Source organism: Xenopus tropicalis, chromosome 5, assembly GCF_000004195.4.
Source record: "Xenopus tropicalis strain Nigerian chromosome 5, UCB_Xtro_10.0, whole genome shotgun sequence".
NCBI lineage: Eukaryota > Metazoa > Chordata > Amphibia > Anura > Pipidae > Xenopus > Xenopus tropicalis.
In genome coordinates this window covers 112,795,698-112,818,217 of record NC_030681.2, presented here as the reverse complement: position 1 = coordinate 112,818,217, position 22,520 = coordinate 112,795,698, and the positions used below count along the sequence as shown (strand labels likewise).

At 37.3% G+C, this 22,520-nt stretch overlaps 2 protein-coding genes across 3 annotated transcripts in view; one reads left to right on the top strand and one right to left on the bottom strand.

The window, feature by feature from the left end:
• Window positions 1-10,023, bottom strand: part of LOC105947301 (transient receptor potential cation channel subfamily V member 6) — a 45,579-nt gene extending 35,556 nt beyond the window's left edge. The window contains exons 1-6 of the mRNA XM_018094030.2: window positions 9,878-10,023; window positions 6,822-6,913; window positions 5,297-5,419; window positions 3,831-3,971; window positions 1,556-1,654; window positions 519-691 (exon numbers count right to left, since the gene is read on the bottom strand). Coding sequence (XP_017949519.2) covers window positions 519-691; window positions 1,556-1,654; window positions 3,831-3,971; window positions 5,297-5,419; window positions 6,822-6,913; window positions 9,878-9,936 — 687 coding nt within the window. The 5' untranslated portion in view covers window positions 9,937-10,023. The remainder of the gene's footprint in view (window positions 1-518; window positions 692-1,555; window positions 1,655-3,830; window positions 3,972-5,296; window positions 5,420-6,821; window positions 6,914-9,877) is intronic.
• LOC101731180 overlaps window positions 1-22,520 on the top strand; it is a 75,519-nt gene that overhangs the window by 30,121 nt on the left and 22,878 nt on the right. For both annotated transcript variants that reach the window (XM_031902259.1, XM_031902258.1), the window contains exon 2: window positions 15,615-15,768. In XM_031902259.1, the coding sequence (XP_031758119.1) occupies window positions 15,615-15,768 (154 nt within the window). The remainder of the gene's footprint in view (window positions 1-15,614; window positions 15,769-22,520) is intronic.

The following is a 22,520-nucleotide window of genomic DNA, read 5'->3' as shown; positions in this document are numbered from 1 at the left end:
AAAATGAAAGAGATTTAAAGTAATAAAAATATAATGCACTGTTGCCCTGCACTGGTAAAATTGGTGTGTTTGCTACAGTAACGCTACTATAATTTATATAATAAGCTGCTGTGTAGCCACAGGGGGCAGCCATTCAAGCTGGAAAAAAGGAGAAAAGGCAGAGGTTACATAGCAGATAACAGATAAGCTCTGTAGTGTTTTATCTGTTATCTGCTATGTGCCTGTGCCTTTTCTCCTTTGAATGGCTGCCTCCATGGCTACATACCAGCTTATTTATATAAATTATAGTAGACTTTCTGAAGTAAACACACAACTTTTACCAGTGCAGGGCAGCAGCACATTATATTTTAGTTACTTTTATACACTTTCATTTTTTGGTGTTACTGTTCCTTTAATTCCAGAAGACATTTTAGAAGCACTAATGGCATAATGAATACTTGTTAGAAGGCAGTTTTGTTTACCTTATTACAAAATTATAGTTTATTTTTTTCATTTTCCCCCACTTCACTTTATGCTACCTGTACGTCTCCTTGTTGGGCAGCCAGTTTAAATGGTGTCATGCCATCATTATTGGTAATGGTTTCCAAGTATGAAAGTTGTTTTTTAGGGATTATCGCAGCTAAGAAATCATACATCTTGCAGGCCATGGATTTATTTTGATGCAGAACCAGGATGTGGAACACTGTATTTCCTGCAGAGATAATTCACATATTCATATTTTGGTCAGGGTTATTTTTAATTTACATGTGTTAGAGACATGCAATTTTAAAGTTACTTCTCCGTGTTGAAATACATCTTCTATCCTAAGGATATCACTTTATTACCAATACCTGTACATCAAATCTTGCTACCTTTTAATTGAATGCCTTTCTGGTATCCTTTCTCTTCTTTATTCTCCATGTGCAAACAAACATAAATGTGGAGGTTAAAAGATTAAGTATTTGATTCATTTATTAATGGGTTTAAGTGAAAAGTTAATTGCACCTACCAGAAGTCAGTGTACAATTGTGCACTTATTTGTAAATTGTGTAGATATTTGTTCCATATTTATATCAGGGTCACATGAGCAGAGCATGGGCTTTCTATTGACCATATTCCTAACAATTTCAAGTTTATGTTGCATATGACAAAGCATGTGTTAACACAGTAAACAAATGGAACCCCGTAAGTGATGTGCAGATTGGGAATTTCCATCCTCGCACCAACCCTAACAATCTGTTCCCATTCCAGCCCTGATGGGAACAGAAGCTGAGAAGGAACTTGATGGCCCAAACTCACCCTGCCCCCTCTGATGATGCCAGAGATGATACCAGAAGGGAGCAGACTCTGTGAACAACACTATCCCACCAGCAAAGAAAATTGTTTGAAGTGTGCATATATTTTCACCTTTCATTACATTCTTCTAATATTTTACTTGCTTTGGTGCTGTCATGATGCATTCATTGGGGCAGCAGGACCAATTGCTGGATGCACTTATAAGTGCAGATTTGGATAAGCATTTGGGTAATGGCACAAAGGGCTACTTTGGGAACTATAAACAGTCTCCATATGTTACCTTGGCTATCCTGAGTTTCCAAAGGTGCTTCATTTTCCACTAGTGTTTGAAGAATCTCCTGATTACCCACGTAGGCAGCAAATGATGTAACATATTCTCCTGAAATATAAATACAAAGAATTTTTTACAAACATGATTAGGCACCAATGTCCTGTATGGTGAAAAATAAAAAACACTTTGCAAGGACACAAGGCTCACAGCACAAATATTATGTAAATTATATCCTTATAAATGGTGCTTTGTGATGTCATCAGTTATAATCAGTGCACAGAGATGTATTTTCAGTCACGACTTACTGAAAATTGTCTATTATAATAAAAAAATAACCTCTTTTATTAGATAAATAGATAGATAGATGATAGATAGATAGATGATAGATAGATAGATAGATAGATAGATGATAGATAGATAGATAGATAGATAGATGATAGATAGATAGAGTTCAGTGGCCTGTATATATATTTATATAGTCATGGAATGTCTTGGTAAATATGGGATATTTTTAAATTTTCAAGTGGTACTAAAGTTTATATTTGCTTTTATTCTTTTTGCTGCAGTTAGAAAGTGAAACACCTCCTTTCTGTATAATGATGGATGCTTTATTTGTATTTCTTAACTATTCCTGTAAAGTTGTTGTTGTTTCAGAACCAAACTCAGTTTTCAGAGCTGTTATTTCCATCGATGTGCCTTTGGCTCACTATTATTACTGTCTCTTCTACGCTGCAAAATTGCTTAGTTACATGTAATTCTCTTTTCTCAACCTTACAGTAAACCAGTCTCACTCTATACTTACATAAACAACAGTCTCAATGGACAACCTATGCTTAGACCTAGACCTGGCAAACTTTTATTACATTGCCAATTAGACATTTACAAAGAGTTGGGCCTGTTGGTATAGAACTGATTTTTTAAATGAAGTACTTGTGCGTCTGTCTTATAAAATCAGACACAATTTAAAAGTAATAGGTAGGGAAAGATTTAATTGTATCTGTAATAATAACACAACAACAACAATCTTACTGCATATAGGAAAAGTACCTTTTTGTGGGATTTGTGCATGTGTTCTGGATACATGGGAGCTATGTACACTTTCATTTACTTATTTATCTCTGTCCCCATAGGCATGCACCTGGTCACAGTGTGGATCTTCGGTCACTTGTATGTATATTGGGCACTTAACAGAACAGAAAGGTGTCCGTATGACTGGCAATTGATTATATACAGGTTAGATGGAGAAGAATCCACAAATTATTTTAATTCCAAATTCTCAGTAGGTCCTAGAGCAGGAAAATGAGAGGGGCACCAAGATTCTGTTTGTAGAAGCAAGGGCAGGGGCTCAGTAAAGCATGTGAAACAACATAGGACTTAGCCTACTGCATGGCTTAGATCCATAAGATTGTAGCCAGGTAATCAAACATGGAAGAGAGCTAGGTACACAGCGGTTTCTGCATTTATACAAATGATCATATTTGTTCCCTTGTGGCCAAATTGCTCAACTGTCTGAATAGAATGGGTGGGACCCTGTGATAAGCAGTTACATGGGGTTTTATTATTAAGTTTTATTTGAACGCCTTTGTTTCAGGGAGGCCCAGGTCACAGCTTTTCCCCACTCACTTCCCTGGTTTAAATAGCTGACCATGTTTGTTACGTTACAGTGAGTTTATTACATGTTTCGGTATACCTCAGAGTTATATGATCTCAATGATATATGTATCATTGTAAGACAAATCTTGCCTGTGTCCTGGATTTAATATGGCTCTCATCCAAAACAGGTTAAGAATACAGTCAGATTTATGTGACATGTCTAATACTGGCATAGACTCCTCAATACTTGTACTACATAGTTAAAAGTATGCTAGCTAGCAATGGGCACATTTTTTCGGCATGCATGAATTCGCAGCAAAATTTTGCATTTCGCCATTGACGAAGTTTTTTGAGAAAATTTTTTAGCCATGTCAAAAAAAAAAAAGCGCAGTCATGTTAAAAAAGGCACTGTCGCATTAAAAAATTACTGTTACTGGACTACCAAATATAGAAGAGTTAACATTCATGTATATATGTGTCATGACTGTTTCAGTTATATAGTGGCCTATGATTTTATCTGAAATTGATTCATCCCATCTCACTCTGACCTTTATCTGGGCACTGGCTGTGTCTTATCTACTCCTGCCAGAACATTCATATTTGCCTCAGATTTAATAATTAAAATTTGTTTGATTAACCTGAATAATTGGTGAATATCCCAAATTATAACTGTTTCTTCCTATTACTGTACCATAATAATGTTGTCCTTTTCTTCTGGGGGCAAAAAAGTTTCCAGTTGCTCTAGCATTCTCCATGTCTGCTTTTCGGGCAATTAGCTCTCTCACCATCTCAGCATTTTGATTCACAATCGCTATATGTAAAGCGGTTTCCCCTGGATAAACGGAAAATGCAAAAGATTCTTGTGAAATTCTGAAATAAGAAGTATTAAGATATATTTACTAGGGGTCATTTACAAAGCACTGTAGGCTATGGATGAATGATGCCACCTGACAAAGGTACTTTAATGTAAGCTCTCCATTGTGTCAATATGAACTCCTGCGCTTCCACATTAATCAGTCCTGCCTCTTCTTCCCCCTACCAGGGGTAGGTAATCAAAGGGGAAAGTATGCTACTGGTCTAATCAGCTATAGCAGCCAATCAGCTGGTAGCATTTACTGGTTTAAAAGCAAACATGTTATTGCTTGCTATGGGTTAGTGCACCTTGGAAAACTTAATGCCTTTTATTAATTATGGGGCTTAATGTGCAGACAGTAGCTGGTGTTTTACTTAGTTTCACAAGAATCCTTTTTTTTAATGGGATATTTTCCTTAAAATTATCTGGCCACACACACAGAGTATTGTACAGTTCAGTCAATAGTTGTCTGGATTGTGCAAAGATATGTACATTTCCCCAAAATATGATTTGTTTGGCCAATGAACCTGTGATATTCTTCCAAAATGGCCAAAACAAAGGGAAAAAAGTAATTAAGGGAATAAGCAGACAGAATGTAAAGCTGGCCATACACACACTCATAAAATCGTACAAAGCATATTTTCGTATGATTTTCGGATCATGTGTGGGCTCTGAATTATCATCCCAATAATTTTTGTACCACGGCAATCGGACAGGTTAGAAAATTTCAGTCAGATAACATCTGCGCAAGCTTTGTGTTCTGATGATATCTTTGGGGGACCTACAGTGCATTTCCAGGAAGTCACTTTCATATGATTAGTGTCTGCCAACTATTCCATGTTCAGAACATCCTCTGATTTATTATTTTTACGGCTTTATCCTACAGTTTCAGTCTGAATGTTAGTTTTAGATCATTGCATTTAAATGTATGATCGATATCCAAATATTTGTCAGAAACTAAAATCTGAATGTGTATGACCACCTTAAGCGGCCAGCCCAGAAATCCATTGGCCCTATTGCTGTACCAAATAATCCGACTGATCAGACTGTTAGTCATCTGGTTGTATCTACTTTTGGTCATCCAGGTGTGTGGCTCATATGCAACAAGTCTTGTGTCATTTTCACTGTTAGATTAGCCATTTTACAAGGCTATTCCAAGGGAATTGGCTCAGCACATGATTTGTATGATATGAACCAGCTATATTATATTTCCTAACATGTCAGCCTTAAACCATTGGTTACGTGACATTGATTGAATCACTTCTTCCATTGCTCTACTAAACATATCATATATAATACCTTACCTTTATATGCGTCACATTCTATTGGTTTATTGATTAGGAATGGGAATGCATCCAGCAGTTCAACCAGAATTTCATTATTGTTGTACAGAGCTGCAATATGTAACACATTTTCTCCTAGAGCCCCTGCAATAATGAAAAAACATCAAATAGCCAAAAATAACCAAAGAAATACCTCTACATGCATTCAGAACTTGTCACTATGACAGATCTGTGTACCAGAGTATGTAAGCCAGAGACACTACTATCTCTCCACAATAAGATGTTCGTTCTTGGCTGGAACACACAGTCTAAGTTGCCATGCAGCCTAACATCAGCACAATGACTCGGAAGCATGCCCCTTGCAGTTGGCAGTTGATTGCAGTAATTATCTGACTCCTGTCTTTGAAGTGCTCTCATTCTGCCACCTGCACATACACTACATATAGTTTTGAATTTTTTTTTTTAAAGTGACTTCAGTTTTAAAGTTTCAAGTTTATTCCAAACATCCAAACTGACTTCTTTCAAACTGAATCCCTTTTGATGAAAGATTTTGGTTCTTTTTTTATACAAGCCATCTGGTGACTCTCTAAGGTCTCCCTTTGTGGCAGTGACATGGATATCTTGGCCAACAGCTTGCTGCTTATTATAACCAGGGCAAACAGATTTTACACTTTTATTGTTGTATTTATCGAGGACTTCCCGTACCAGTCAGTTGAACTGAAGAAGCTGCTCGGATTAATAATTTGTTCATAATTCCCCAAGTGTACAAACAAACCCTTTTGAGATGCGTACATCGTCAGAATGGGCCCTTGGAACTGAAAAAGCTTGGTCTAATTCAAGATTGGCATAGAATAAGGGGAGCTGTTGTGGATTAATTTGGTAACGTTTTCCATGCTTACTAGGGCTGCACCCATGGAGCCGTAAATAGTACTGGGCTTCTGAATTCATACTAAACCCCATCACCCTAAGGGGCATGGTTTCCTTAACCAGTTGCTACTTTCTGCAATTGTCAAGCAATCCTTGTGGTGCCATGTAGGTGCGATGGTTCATGCACATGCCATTAGTCTACAGTAACGATGAGTGAATCTGTCCCATTTTGCTTTGCTGAAAAATTTGCAAAACTATGGAAAATTTGGGGAAACTGCGAAAAATTTGTGGGTGGCCAAACTACCTAAAATTCCAGTATACTAAGTTTAAATTTACCTAATAATGAAGTATTCCATATCTGTACTCATATACAAACTGTTAATGGATCCATTTTTGTATTATTATAATACACAATAAAATAGATAGATAGATAGATAGATAGATAGATAGATAGGTAGATGGTGTTATACACAATCCCACACCGAGAGGAGGCACCAGTGCTAAATTCACAGAGTTTTCTGCTCTCCCATAATAAGAGGAGGCTCAGGTCTGCTGTTACCTAAAAGGAGCACCATCTCACACACTACAGTGACTATATACAGTAATACCACCAGAGTTACATCTAAATCTTTATTCTGCTATGTGCTGTAGTATCAAAATCACAATATGATATGCATACCTTTAATAGTCGGGTCAAAATTCTCTCCAATCAGTTGTTTTAAAACTTTGATATTATTTTCCTTTGCAGCTTTGAAAAAGAGGTTTTCACTTCTGCAATGAAAATATTATACAGTAAAATCAGAAAGGTCAAAATGCAATAAGGCGTTGGCAACTGCCACAGTAGCCAAGGGGAAAGTTGTACTAAAAACATTTATCAATCAATCAATAAATAAATAAATGTAGGAGTCCAACAATGATGTGGTGCACTCAAGGCACTGTAAACAACATTATTGGTTAGGAGGGAGGGAGTGGTGGGCAGATTTTGCACAGGGACCTCCTTCTCTGCATTTACCTGAAAGGGTGTGTCTATGTCTTGGCCAGTTGGATCCATCTTATACTCAAATTAATTTGATTCATTCAAATTCCAAGAATTTTTTTCCAGTTTATTAGTTACTACAGGGATCACTGGCCAAAAGTTGGGGAACTATTATGAGAGAGTGAGGAGAATTCATTTCTTTGTTTGGTTTGGTACTGTAGATCAGCAGTGCCAGTAAGTTGGCAGTAAGGCACAACCTATTGTTATACATTCTATCATTTTTGTGTTTCAGGTACAAACAGATCATTTGTAGGTTTCAGGACTTTGTATACTTTTCAGTTTGGCATTCCAGTCTTCACATTATTATATCACATAATCCTCACATCTCATAATATCTAATCCTGCACACAAGCTTTAGCCGAATACTAAATCATATCCTTTATTTGCATATGCAGATTTGAACAAAGGATTCAATTTAAATCTTGCAAAATGATCTGGCACTCAGCACATAATCATAGATTCAGTGGATCCCAATTATATGTATAAAATGAAAATAATGTGTGTAAGGGAATGACATTAAAAAATGAATTCTGCTAATTCAGACCCTGCTTTGGCAAGCTTCCCATACACTGTATTGGCTTTGCCCAGGCAAAAATCATCCCTAGACATGTCATGTTATTGTCCTTTCTCAAATTTAAAAACTCCCATAAGAGTATGGAAGGAGTGCCAGCAGAGATGTAGCTCAATTTATTGGGGAGATAGAGTGCCCAGAGAAGCTTGGGCCACCTAATCGAGGAATTTCTATTATCCTGTTGCTTCAAAAGGCAAATTTGAATGTATCTAATAAATCTTTTGTAGGAGCTTATAAAGAAGAACTACAATAAGCTTTTTTTTATCATAATTACAATACAATTTGTCACAGACTGTTTCTCAGCACTGTATTTATTAATAATTTAGTAAACACTATATTCCAGTAATTCTTCTAGTCCACCTCCTCTAATTAATAACAATAACTCTACCTGGAATGGGAACTGTTTTTAATGAACATTTACAAGGTATGTTTGCTAATGAGCATGAAGATCAGAATAGCATACACAGGCCTACACCCTTTAATATTGTAACAAATAGCTTAGTGTGCACCATATGCATCAGTAAACCTGTTGTGTACCTTTGTGAAATCGCTTGACAGGCAAACTTACCCTGTGGGTTTAGATTAATACTAGATACTATGCACCAGTCCCAAAGCAAGTCCCTACGAAGGTATTTATGTACATTTTATTTTTTATAAAGCTACTTATATGCACAGTTCTGTACAGTAGAGTAATATATTTATAGAACCAGGCCCAAACAGCCCCCCACCAGCCCAAGTGACATCTTACAGCAGCCCCTCTGGCATTTGCTAGAACCCACAGATTAAAAGGTTAAAAGTATGGACAGAGACTCAAGTAAGGGCCCAAAAGGTTCTGTTCGCTTTCAGGATGACAGTCGGTATACCCCCTTTTCAACATTAGTACAATAAATAAATAAAAAAGCTTTTGTTGAACATACTTTTTTTCCTGTTTCTATCATGAACATCTATGGAGTTATTTCTTGAGATAAACAGGACAAACAAGGAGATTGACACTACCACTTGTTTTATGCTTGTGAGGCAGATAGATTAATAGATTACCAGTGCACAGATAAACACAAATCCATTATGCCGTGTTACGCTCAAGAACTTCTCCTGCTTGTATGGTGTTATATTCTTCCTTATCCATTTTCAGTGCAGTATTACATCTTTATTGTTTCTCAACCCATACCTACCCTCCCTCCCTCCCTTCCTCCCCTCCTATCCCCTATCCTTCCCATCCTTCTCCTGCTTGCTATAAGATACACTTATATAGTAGTACAGCAGACATTATTACTTTAGATTGTTGCCAGTTCAGGTCAACCTCATTATTCTTTACTATATTTTCTTTTTGCTTTTCTATGGTGGATTGCATGATTTATTTTGGTACAAAAAAATGAGACAGGTATAGGACCCATTATCCAGAATGCTCGGGACCCAGGGTATTCCGGATAAGGGATCTTTCCGTAATTTGGATCTCCATACCTTAAGTCTACTAAAAAATCAAGAAAACATGAATTAAACCCAATAGGATTGTTTTGCATCGAATAAGGATTATTTGTATCTTAGTTGGGATCAATTAGAAGGTACTGTTTTATTACTACAGAGAAAAAGAGAATTAGTTTTAAAAGTCTATATTATTTGATTAAAATGTAGTCTATGGGAGACAGGCTTTCCATAATTCGGAGCTTTCTGTATAATGGGTTTCCGGATAAGGAATCCGATACCTGTATAATAGAATTTTATTTTCCTAGCGTAATCTTTCACATGACTAAGTATCTTTTTAGCATCAGCCCAGATATCTAAATCATACATATATCAATTTACTATTGTAAAGACTAAGTTCCATTTGCTTAATCAGTTGCCATTACCTTTTTTATCTTGTACATTTACACTCTCGCCTTAACTATATATACTTTTTTCTTACATCACCATAAAGATTAATTGACTCACTTAGTGACACTAGAGTCTAGTATTATGTACGATTAAAGCAGCAAATCACATAATCTGATGAATAATAATGAACATTTTTAAGAAATTAAGATATTTTTAAGAATTACTTTTCTGCTATTGGATAGTAACATAATAAAATTGTAAGAACTGTAGTGCCAGCAACTCCATCTATATATTTTATGCATAGCTTAATACTCACTCATTGTTTGGGTTATCTGGGTAGTTGTGCGTAGTTATTATGCCTTTTTCAGGAGACATCGTAGAAAAATGGCTAATTCTTTCAAATCTTCTCAGTTTAGCATAATCTTTTTAGTCTGTCAGTGTTATCAGTGTTGGCTTGCGCAAATATCCCATGAATTTAACTAGTGTCTGTTTACCATACACAGATGAACAATAACGAAGACATGTGTCAAGCGACTATTGTATTTGGTTCAAACATCCAGCCTAGTGTTTGTGTTTGGAGGGTTTGACATTGAGATTTGAAAGTAATTACTAAAATCAAGCGCACTAAAGTGAGCCATAACACAGTGACTCAGCTTCCTTGTTACCAGAGGCTGTTCCTTCTCAGTCTGTTTAAGCAGCTATAAGAATATCAACAATCTGTGTCTGACATTTAGTGAAAGTCAGATTTTAACACAGTGACGTGACATGCTATAGCTAACCAGCTACAACTTAGAATTTGCTTTTTGCTGGGCATATTTGTATATATTTCTATTGTATTGATAGCTTTTTAAATTACATTTGCTGTTATTGTTTCACAGATAACACTCTGCCTTATTCATACTTACGTATCACATATCATTTTATGTGGAACACCAGAAGGTGCTATGTAGTGTTTTAAAATTGGGCCTTACAGTTTAATCTATATATCAAGGCGGCTGCTGCCATAACGCAAGGTGAGAACAGTGGGGTCAGTGGAGTTTGCCCCAAGTTGAACTCCTTCCCACCTTCCTGCCCCTGCTCTATGCTATCATTGCTTGATATGGAACATTTTGCTTAAGTTACATAAGCTGCATAACTAGTCATAGTAGTTCATAAAAATAGTAAACACAATTAATGTGCTAATAAGTCAGTATTTTAACTGGGGGGCTATGTAAGTTTCTTTGACAGTAACATAAGTTTTTGTACAAGTTCTGTAAATTGCATAAGCATAAGGGCCCAATGATGTTGCTATGGGGCCCAATAACCAGTCATTCCCCTGCTGGAAAGTTCATGTAGTACTCTATAATTAGTAGTTCATATAAATAATTAAAATGAAAAGTTTTTGAATGAATTCATTGGTAGTCAGTGGAGTTTGTCCCTGCAAAGCTTCTCTACATTGTCTTTTGGTTTTCCTAGGTAGTTTTTGTGAAATTACATAAATTGCATTAGTTGTGGTGAAAGTTTATAAGTAACATATGCAATCTGCGTAACTTTTGCAACGCGCCCAGGTCCCCTTACACAAAAAGATTTCACATGCACAGCTCAACTCTACCCCCTATTCCCCTCCTGATGGAGACCCTGCATAAAACTAAGCAATTCCAACCCCCATAAAATGGGATCTTATGTGCTGTTGCTAATAATGGCACCTTTGTCTATAGCATTTACTTTTTACAAATTTTTGGGATTAATCAAGGTCCTTGCCCTCTGGCATTGCCTCACTTGCTTGTTTTTTCTATGTGGGATTATATCTTGGGATATATTTAGTTTTAGATCATTGCATTTAAACGTACAATTAATATATGAGCATTCGTCGGAAGAAGACTAAAATCTGTATGGCCACCTTTAGTTTGATCCAAAAAAAAGGAACACCAGGCAGTTACAATATCCTACCTCTGCCCAAAAAGAAGTGCTCAGAAGAGCAATTCAAACAAATTTGTTAAACAGGTGGTTATATGTCCCCTTCAAATAATTAGTGACAAGCGAATCAGTCCTGTTTTGCTTCACTTCGCTGACTTTTTTTATGCAACTGTAACTTATTTGACACAATCTCGCTGTCGCAAATTTTTGTGGCAGTTTATCAATGGTGAAATGCAGAATTTTGCAGCGCGTCTATGCCTGAGGAAACATTTTGCTCATCACTACAAATAATTAATGCAAAGATCCAATTGATAACTGTGGTAATGAACCTGGGGGTGGATATTTTTTTTTAATTATTTCACCTAATTTTTCTAAATGGTTGTGACTTACTTAGCACAATAAGATTTCTGCTTATTATCTTTACACAGAAATATAATTTTATACAATTTTTATATAAATATATATATTTATATAAATTAATTCAATGACTCCAGAAATTCTATTTATTTAATTTTTGTTTAATAAGGTTTAACGTTCAGACCAAAGAGGCGGAAATGACGGTGCCTTGGCAAGTAACAGATACTGTCTCAGAGGAAACTGAATCCATGGATCCTTCTTCAGCATCCTGCAGTGTTATACAATGGCAGCCGTAGTCACAGAACTATGAGGATCCAGATAGAGGGGCTAAGGGAGGTGGTTCTGCGAATGGATGTCACAGTCATATGCACACGGTGAAGAGTGGCCACATGAAGTCATGTCAGAAAGGTAGGAAAGCAGGAATTAAATGAAAGTATAAGGAAAAAAGAGAGGGGGTTAAGCACTTTATCTGTACGTTGTCTGCTCAGGGAGCAAATGAAAGACAATATAGAGTTACAGCACAGGATTAAGTGTCTTTTTCAAATGTGTCCAGGGAGTTTTGCACTTATTAGTGATAATGAGTAGAAATAGTGTAATCTCTAACAAAAAAAACACTTCATTACATTAACCTTAAACTTTAGTTTCTTGTTTATTAAGGTACTTTTCTTATATGAGCTGAATTAAATGAATAAATTAACAGCATCGTTTCCCCGGGACAAGTGCCATTTACAGGGCTTGGAATGAAGCATTTTATTGCATTGCTGACTCTGTTCTATGCAGCAGGACTTTATGCTCTGTATTATTCCTTAATAGCCCGAATACTAAGACACATTGTTATCACTTTGAGTTATACAGTTCTATCCTATTTCATTGAGAATGCCATTGAAATAATATAGCATTAAGTGTGCATCATAAAGACTGCATAACACACAGTTCCTTACACTGAAAGTTCTGCACATTTTGTTTTAGAATGATTGATACCTGAATGAAATTATACTGTTTCTGCTGAGTCAGGTATACTGTTTGTAATGAGCAAGCAGTAAGATGTTAATAGAAGGCCTAACCTCTTCCTGTTCCTTTGAAGCGGAGGCGGGGGGGGGGGAGGAAAGTGTTATTTGTAATTATATCTTCTTTTTATTTTTTCTTACTATGAATAAAAATAACTTTGCGTCTGCATTTTTTACATGGATCCTCATAACCAGCATATTGCTTCATTCTGCAAGGGAAATACATCATAGCTATCTATAGCAAGAGCATGCCTGGGAATCATATAAGAATATATTGTTGTATTATTGTCTATGATGAATGTTTTAGCCTTGGTCATAAGAATAAATAAATGTCCCATGCATTTAATCAGCAATGTCCTTCTGTTTTACTATCTATAAAAGGGGAAAACATGCTGGATGTAGAAAATGACTTTATTGTTATCATCAGCATCCTTTATTTATATAATGCTGACACAATTTACACAGTACAGAAAGTTTTCATTTTTCACATCAGTCCCTGTCCCAGTGGATTTTATAATCTAGGTTGTAATCTCATTCTGCTTCAAGTCCTTCTCTCTGCAGTTGCTTCCACAGATCATGTACAGATGAAGCCAAGTCTGGGTTGCATTTACCTGCACATGATCCAGTGAGAAAAGAGCCTGAAGCAGCGGGAGATGGTGCCCACCAACCCCACTGTGCTACTCTGCTTTCAGAACAAGTTACAGTAAATTGCTATATTAGGGGGGACCCAGTGCTGTGAATTGAAAGAAGGAGGGCTCTGGAGAAGTGTCTAGTTGTTACTCAGACTTTTGTTCTCCTTTATAATTTCTCACTTTAGCATCTATGTTAATTTAGGCTGCTATCAGTCACAGCTCACTCATACAACCTGCTTAGCTGTAAAATTATTCCGTCAACTTCAATTTTATGTAACCAATGCCCTCTCTAAGCCAGTGGTTGACAAACTGTGGGGCTGGCCCTTGTAGAGGGTCACATAAGGGCTTGTTTACATCCATTAGTACAGTTGGCAACTTGTACTTTTCCCCACAGTGAGTTTTGCCTAAAACCACTTTCACTGAGATTACTAGTGTCAAAATGTGCTTCCTATAGTTTTTCTTGGTGCCACTCAGTCCTTATTGACTTCCATTCCAAATTGGGCTCTGCTGCGTCTATTGATGAAGAAAAAGCTTGGAGCTACTGACACCTCCAGACCAGGCAGTCGTTCTAGACCCTTGCACCAAGAGAAAAGGGAACACATGTCACTCACATGACAAATACCAAAAATGACACTAGGAAGACTTTGCCTGATAAAGTGCACTCACAGTTACATCCATTTTGGCAAATCAGACGCAACTGCAGCACAGAACAATTGCATAAAACACCTATCTGTATCTGTAGTGATTCCAGATTACTGGGGGTAAAAAGTACATTGTGGGAAAAAAACATGGCATAATCACAATATGCACACTGGTAAGGGAATGTGTCTTACAGTCTTATCTTGGTATGCCCACCCTAGATGTAATTTAGCCTTGCTTGCTCTACTAGGTTATCCTAGGAAGCTATCTTGAAGGGCAATCCAATCAGATGCTGGAAAATTGTTGAACTGTCGTGAAGGCTTAAATCAAAAAGTCACACTGATACAAGCTGATACCTGTGCACAGAAAATTTCTTATGTACACTAGTGATGAGCGAATCTGGCAGATTTTCTTGTTGTTTCACAAATTTTCCAGTGAAGCGAAATGGCAAAAAATCAGCAAAACGTGTTTGTCAAGCAACTTTTTTGTCACCCACGTCTTTTTTTGATGCGACTGTGCCAACTTTGCCGCGACTGTGCCGACTTTGCCGCGACTGTGCCGACTTTGCCGCAACCGTGCCCAATATTACATGACTGCGACTTTTTGTGATGTGGAGCGAATGTTTTTGCAGCAAATTTTCGCTGAAGATTCGCTGCGAATCCATGCCTGCTGAAAAAATTTGCTCATCACTAATATACACACATAAATCAGTTCTATGGCAAAGCCATCTACTGCCTTGCACAAAAAGTGCCACCTATTTCTGTGCTTCTTTTTCAAGTTATCAATAAGGAATAGAGATGTAGCGAACTGTTCGCCGGCGAACTAATTCGCGCGAACATCGGGTGTTCGCGAGTTCGCAAACTTTTCGCATATGTTTGCAATTTGGGTTTGCATGGCGTTTTTCCGCTGCGTTTTTTCTCGCCCTAAAAACGCCGCACAAGCCACACATGGCGTTTTTCAGCAAATCCCGTTTCCATGGTGCTAATAGTGCGAAATAACAAAAAACGCTGCGTATTTCCACTAGGTCTGCCAGATGCCTTTGCGAGACACTCCTGTGCCCTCAATAGTTTGTGTATTGGACTTTCACAGTGTACTTGACATAGCATGTGCATTTAGTACTTTTACATGTAAGTATAACTGTTATTATTAAGAAATATTTATAAAGCAACACATTCTGCATCACTGCACAGGAAATGGGTTTATACACTGAACACATATAGATGAAAAAACAATACAAGAAGTATAAAAGGCCCTTTTTGGATGTAGTGGTTCTCTGCGCAATGCTCACAGTAACAATGCGCTAGCTTAGCTGGCATCACCATAGATATGGATTCAGTAAGTGCATCTGCAAATCCCCAATGTAAATGTATAATGTTGAAGTAAAATAATATATTTTCATAGCACAGATAAAACATCCCATGTCCCATTGTGGGAAAGATATATGCAATGATAACTAAAATCCCTTGAAAATAAAGCAGATATTGTACTTGCCATGCTTTGTTTATACATCTTATCTCTTTAGTTCCTCAGGTGTGAATACCAGCAGTAATAGCTTTTCTAAATCCTATTCATCTCACTGCTCAGACTTCACTGATACCTACAATTCCGCGCCGGTTTTGTCAAGAAATAGAGGCTTACTGCAACGTGTAAGTCGTGATTCTGGCATATCGTCTCCTGTAAGTACTTATTCATTCATTAAATATTATAGAGGTTTTGGTTTCAGCATAAATGAAATAAGGTGCTTTTACTGCCTACATTGTAGTAAAACCTTTATGAACATAAAAACCTAAGCCAAAACTAAAATGGTTGGTATATTGTGAATTATTGCTAAAATCTACACTGGGAAAGGCATGCAACCAGCCATTTTTCATAGGTTTCATAGGTTCCTTTGAGCTGGTAAGCACCTATTGGGGATTTTAAACTGATGAGGCTCTCAGCACCATGTTGTTGCTATTAATGGGCTGGTGCCATACTAAGATTTAATAAGAAAGAACAGCATATCACCATGTTGTGCAAAGAGTAGCTAGGGTATGATTGGCAAACCTCCACTAGTTGCCATAAAGATGTGATGACCACTATAAAGGAAGTAGACCCTGTGGGTCTGTTTCCTTTGAAGAAATTCCCCCTCCCTAGCATCTCTTCTACCTGTAGGCAGGGTGCGGGGGGTGTGGGTGGACAGGGGTTTGGGTAGAAGTTGCTGTGTGCCAGGTCCCCTTTGAAGATTTTGGCAGGGGGGCCTGGTGGCAGTTAGTTACTCCATTGGTAACTACTTTGGACTATTGGTTCCACTTTGGACACATTAGGATTAAACGGTGTTGTCCATATTATATGAAATAAGACTACATTTGTGGAAATAACTGCACAGCAAAATATTTTCAATACCCATCCAAACTGTAGGAAAGAGCATCTGTTCTGTATACATTAAACATCAGTAATAATTATCAGAAGGCCTTCTACTTTTGGCATCGCTGAAGCAATGGGATCTAGTGTCCCCGACTACTACTAAACTAGGCTGGTTGAACCTTATGGGACTAATAGATTAAGTGGGATAGAAAAAAGTAGGGTAGGGAACAAAAAGAAAAAGTTCAGCCGTTTTGCTATTCTATATGATAAAATGGATAGGGAATCTTATTTCTATAGCTATAGTGTATGTTTATTAGAATTTTATGTTATGTGTGTGTGTGTGTGTATGTATGTGTAGTGTATTTTGCAAAATATGCCTAAGTAGCAGAAGTTTTTATTGTTGCTATATTCTGCTATTATGCCTTGATAATTATTTTGTGCTACTCTATTGCAGTTTTCCTCCTGTGATACATGTTATACACGACAAGTAAAATTTTGCAAATAACCATGCTAATGGATGCCAAGCTATCCAGAAGCCAAAATATTGCAACCGCTGATTGATTATGTGCCAGAGCTTTATATTATCTCAGTGATCAGACAAACAAAGCGTATAAAATGACAGCTGTACCGTGTCAAACAATCATATGAAGAGATCTGCCGAAGCCTGCAAATTTATTGTTAGATTGATATCTTAATTCATTAAGCGCTAACAGAGCCTAATAAAGAAGCTATTTTTCCTTTCACCACAGATATGCACTAACTGCTTTTCTCAGCATGTCCCCAATTGGCAACTGAAGCTAGAACTGCTTCTTAGATACTTGTTTTCCTTATTTGTTTTATTTTAATACACCACAAAGCAAAATCTTCATTTTCCCTCTGCATATTTATAAAATGATCCATTCAATTATGCTATTAGCCTGAAAGATGAAAATGAGAAATTCCCAGTACTCGCAGGCGTGAGGTTATTTGCCAGATTAAAAATAATTTACATTGTAATAGGAATTCTTTGCTGTTCAAAAAATTACTGATGATTTTTTTAGACCTACAGAATGATTGGATCCAACAGCTACACAGTGATACAAAGTACCAGTTGCTTCTATGCACTGCCAACAAACCACCAGGGATTTATCACAACACAGATTTTGCTCTATTGCTGATTTCAGACTTATTCTGCTGTCACCACCATGATGTGAGGAAAGAATGGGACCCAGCCTATTTAGTGTCTGAACCATAGCATTGCATTCTCTCAGGCCTTGGTGATAATTGAAAGTCTGGGTGAAAAACCATAAACCAAATGCCTTAGATTAGTTGTGTTAATTGCCTCCCTAGGGGCGTTGAACCTCAGTTTCTATTATGATATAAGCAGTGATATTCTCAGTGAAGTTTTAATCTCAGAGATGGTTTAAATCTCTTTTTATTTTGTCGCTCTACAGCCTTCAGTTCAATATTCTTTCTGGTTGCCGGAGTCTTGTTTGATGTGCTTTAATTCACTGAAAGTAGTGTTTACGTATTAAATCACTATTATGTCTTAATTTGCCTTTGTAATTGTCTAATGGGAACACTAGAAGTTTAAAGTATATTTATTTTTCTTCTTTTCTAGTGAGGGAATGTGGAGGGGCAGACAAAAGGGCATGCTATAACGCCATTGTACGGCATGGCTTGTTCAACATAGCAGGCAATGGAGCACCTCAAACATAGCTACTGAAAGAATTACCTCCTAAATTTTTTAATAGCCCACAAAGACATACCACAAATATAAGCCAGAAAAACTATTCCCTTATACTAATATAATTTGGTGCAGAGATTTAAGGATGTAGTGGCAAGCACCTAAGACCAGGTGATGTAGTGTCGCGATGTGGCACAAACCAATAGCTCCCATCAAATGATTTATGGTTTATAAGGAATAGGCAGGCAAAACTGCTGTGCAATAGCCCAATCCACTTTACATTACGGGATGTTTTCACTTGCATCTGCACAGGTAGTGTATTGTGTGTTTCCCATATGACCAACTGCACATCTGCCCACCCAGATACCCTGTTTCCTGTCCATCTATCTATCTATCTATCTATCTCATAAACAACAAAGACTTAATTGCTTTATGTCATATACCTGCTGCACCCTAGTACATTTGAGGAAACACATCACTGTCAATCTCTTTCCCATGGCAGCAGCTTACATTGGTGGTTAATGTGCTGAGTTATTGTTAAGAAAGAGTTTCTCTAAGATGTCAGAATCGTGTAGCTAACTACCATTTTGTGGAATATCATCTCATTATTTTTTCTTTCTTTCTATGGAATTTCACCCTATTATTTCATCATTATTTCTTACTGGACTGAGCATGCTATACTCTAAATTAGGAAGATCTAGCCTCCCTCAGTTCTTATTTCTGGACTCCCCCAATTATCTCAAGTGTAGGAGCACTCCTCTGAGATCTCCCACATGCCAAATCGAGCCACAGTAGCTCTGTACCTGCATTCACACAGTCCAATCATCTCTGTACATTTTTATTGCAAAATGTTAACCCTGTGCAGACAAGAAGCTCCAGATATGAAGACAGATTTAGTATCAAAATAAGCAGCCACAATAAGCCATTCATATAGCATAGGATTCATCCATGGTCAGTGCTCCTTCTCTCCTGTGCTTATGAAAACCAGAGGAAATAATAACTACATTGTAGTAGGAGCTTCAAAGTGTGTGTGATACACAGCCAGCAAATCAATATAGTCTGCACTTCAGAGAATGCAACTGCTGTGGGCACATTGGCTGACCATTACAGAGAAAGGAATTATGTAAGACTTGTAAGTATGTCAGTAAGACAAAAATGCTACAATTATTTGGCTATCAGATTAGTTTTTTCTTCCAGCCTAAAGTCTTAAAGGAACAGTAACACCAAAAAATGAAAATATATAAAAGAAATTAAACTATAGTGTACTTTTGCCCTGCACTGGTAAAAGTTGTGTGTTTGTTTCAGAAACACTACTACAATTTATAGAAATACCCTGCTGTGTAGCCATGGGGGCGGCCATTCAAAAGGAGAAAAGGCACAGGTTATTTAGCAGCTAACAGATACAACCTGTAGAATACAATGGTGCCTTATCTGTTATCTGCTATATAACCTGTGCCTTTTCTCCTTTTTTCAGCTTTTTCAGCGCTCTGGCACACGGGGAGATTAGTCGCCCGCGACAAAACTCCCTGTGTCTCGGGCGACTAATCTCCCCGAAATGCCATCCCACCGTCGAAAATGTAAATCTCACCGAAATAGCGCAAGTTTCCTCTCAAGATTAGTCGCCCGCGAACAGGGAGTTTTGTCGCGGGCGACTAATCTCCCCGTGTGCCAGAGCCCTAAAATGACTTCCCCCATGGCTACACAGCATTTTGTTTATACAAACTTTAGTATTGTTCCTGATGCAAACACATCAGTTTTACCAGTGCAGGGTAACAGTAAATTATATTTTAATTACTATTAAAATCCCTTGCATTTTTTGGTGTTACTGTTCCTTTAATAAGGGCATTTGCAGATGGGATGTTTTGTCACCCTGGCTTAGTCTGTTCCAGTGTAGGTGAGAAAACATCCAATGTAACCTGCAATTTACATTACATTTACATTTACATAAGCATAGTGGTGCGTGCGTATATGTTAGCTTTAGAAAGTGAATGTGACTGAAACATGTGAGGGTAAGGAGCATGTGAGCCTGAGTTTGAGCATGGGACGAGTGTGTATATGAAGGGCCCAACATATGGATCCCAAGTGCAGAAATGAGCACCGTGCAGTAATGTTTCTAGCAGCCAACATACCCTCCCATTAAACCGTCTAACAATGCATTCAGCAAACTATCATTTTACAAAATGATGTCTCCAGGGCTTAAATCTAGTATTCCCTGGACTTCATTTAAATGATAATTCCTTTAATATAGGTTCAAATGATCATGTACAGTGTAAATGAAAGGCTAGCAGCCCTGTAAGTGCCTGATTCATACCCAGTGGCTTATCTGCAATTACTTTGCAAAGAATACATTTTCTGCAAATATCTCAGACTTGTATCCCAGATGGATTTCTATATTCCAACTCTCACATGACTAGAGCATATTACTTTTTTGTCTTGTAATGGGAATAAACGTCTTGCTCAGATATGTGCTTCAGGCATAATGGAATTCATTCCTTAATGGAGCCGAGCCCCAGTCATGGTACATCATAAGTCTTGCTAACACACTTCTGCATCTAGAAATTAATCTTTTTCTTTGTGCAGTACTTAAAGGTGCAATTCACTGTCTCCCAAACTACTGTATTCCATAAATGATTTTATTTTAATTTCCTTCTATTTTATTATCATTTTACTATACTTAGTCATATAAGTCTGTTAAACAGTTGCTCTGCACCAGACTTTCCTTGAGCTCATTATTTGTTGTACAGGTATTGGACCCAATATCCAGAAAGTTCCAAATTACGGAAAGACCATCTTCCATAGACTCCATTTTAATCAAACATTTTTAAAAATGTTTTTTTTTCTCTGTAATAATAAAATAGTAGCTTGTACTTGATCCCAACTAAGATAGAATTAATCCTTACTGGAGCCAAAACAATCCTATTGGGTTTAATTACTGTTAATTTGGTAATTGTTTTATCAGACTTACGGTAGAAGACCTGAATTATGGAAAGACACCTTACCTGGAAAACCCCAGGTCCCGAGCATTCTGGATAACGGGTCCCATACCTGTATATCAGTTTGGAAATATTAGGGAAGGGAAACAAGTCACACTTTAAGAAAATTAAAAATAGAAGCTATCAATGGAAAAAGGCATTATTTGTGCTGTACTAATTGAAAACAATAAGTTTTAAGAACATGACCTCTCCCATATTTTAGCTATGGGTTGCTGTGGGTTTCCAAATAAGTGGCCTTCTTGTAATTTTTAAACAAAACACTTAATCATAGGCTTCAAACCTATTATTGTGTTATTGTGTCCTATTGTATTAGTGTCAGACACAAAACGTTTAAGGCTTTGTGAGATGAATATTCAATAGAGATTTTTTTTCTATTGTAACCTCTATTTTTGCTCAATAACTGCCTTCCTTTACTAGTACCTGTAGAACATGGGTTACACTGGGCCTATGATTAAGTGCTGCGTAAGCATGAAGCGTATTAGGCTTTATGCATGGGGTTTATTTTAATGGATTGTAATAAAGTTATTATTTTTTAACTTTGGTATCAGTGCAGATTTATATTTTGCCACTATCTAATGCCTCATTCACAGGGCTCTGTTCCCCAACTTTAACTAGGCCCATGCCCTGGGCTCACAGCTACATCCAAGTGGAAGCAAAGAGGAAATGCCACTCCTTTCCCAGCACTATATCAAAGTGAGGCAGGAAATGGTCACCTTAACTTCTAGCCAATAGCATACATATATAAATGAACTTACTTAGATATATTCCCTTCTGCCAAGCAACTACGTGAACTGAACATCTAGGGATTAAAAGCTATAGGGGCCATTTAACTCTATGGGTCCCTACTCTATTTTTAACCATTTTTTTCTGGCCTGTCTGTGGGTTTCCAGAGTGCCCAATACCTTTTCTATGCTGTTGAATAAGGAACAAGGTGCCAGGTAGGGACTTAGGGACAAGGCACTCAAGAAATTAAAGGAGCTAGATATCAGCAAGGAAGCTAAATGACCAAGCGGCTATAACAGTGACAGGCTTATATAGGTCCTTATTTGACAGACAAGCAACATATGGAATTAACAAGGTATATTATGTATCGCTCAGATGTGTTATATCTTGAAAGAGGAAACATTATGTACAGTATATTATACGTTCTAGGTCCTTTCCCTTAAAAGCAAATACATCTTCCCTGCTAAGATAAAACTGTTCCTAGTGATAAAGCTACAGACTGGAAATGCAAGCAATTGCAGGCTGTCCATTTTGATAGCTAGATAATTCCCCATTTGGGGAATTAAAGTTAAATGATACCAAGAAGGATCAAAGCAAAACTGGTTTCTGCAAACTTATAGCAAACATTCCCTGTGGTCATGATGATAAAATGCTCCGTGCCTTCAGTCCATTTTATTTGGAGAAAACAAGCTGTTTGTTGAAT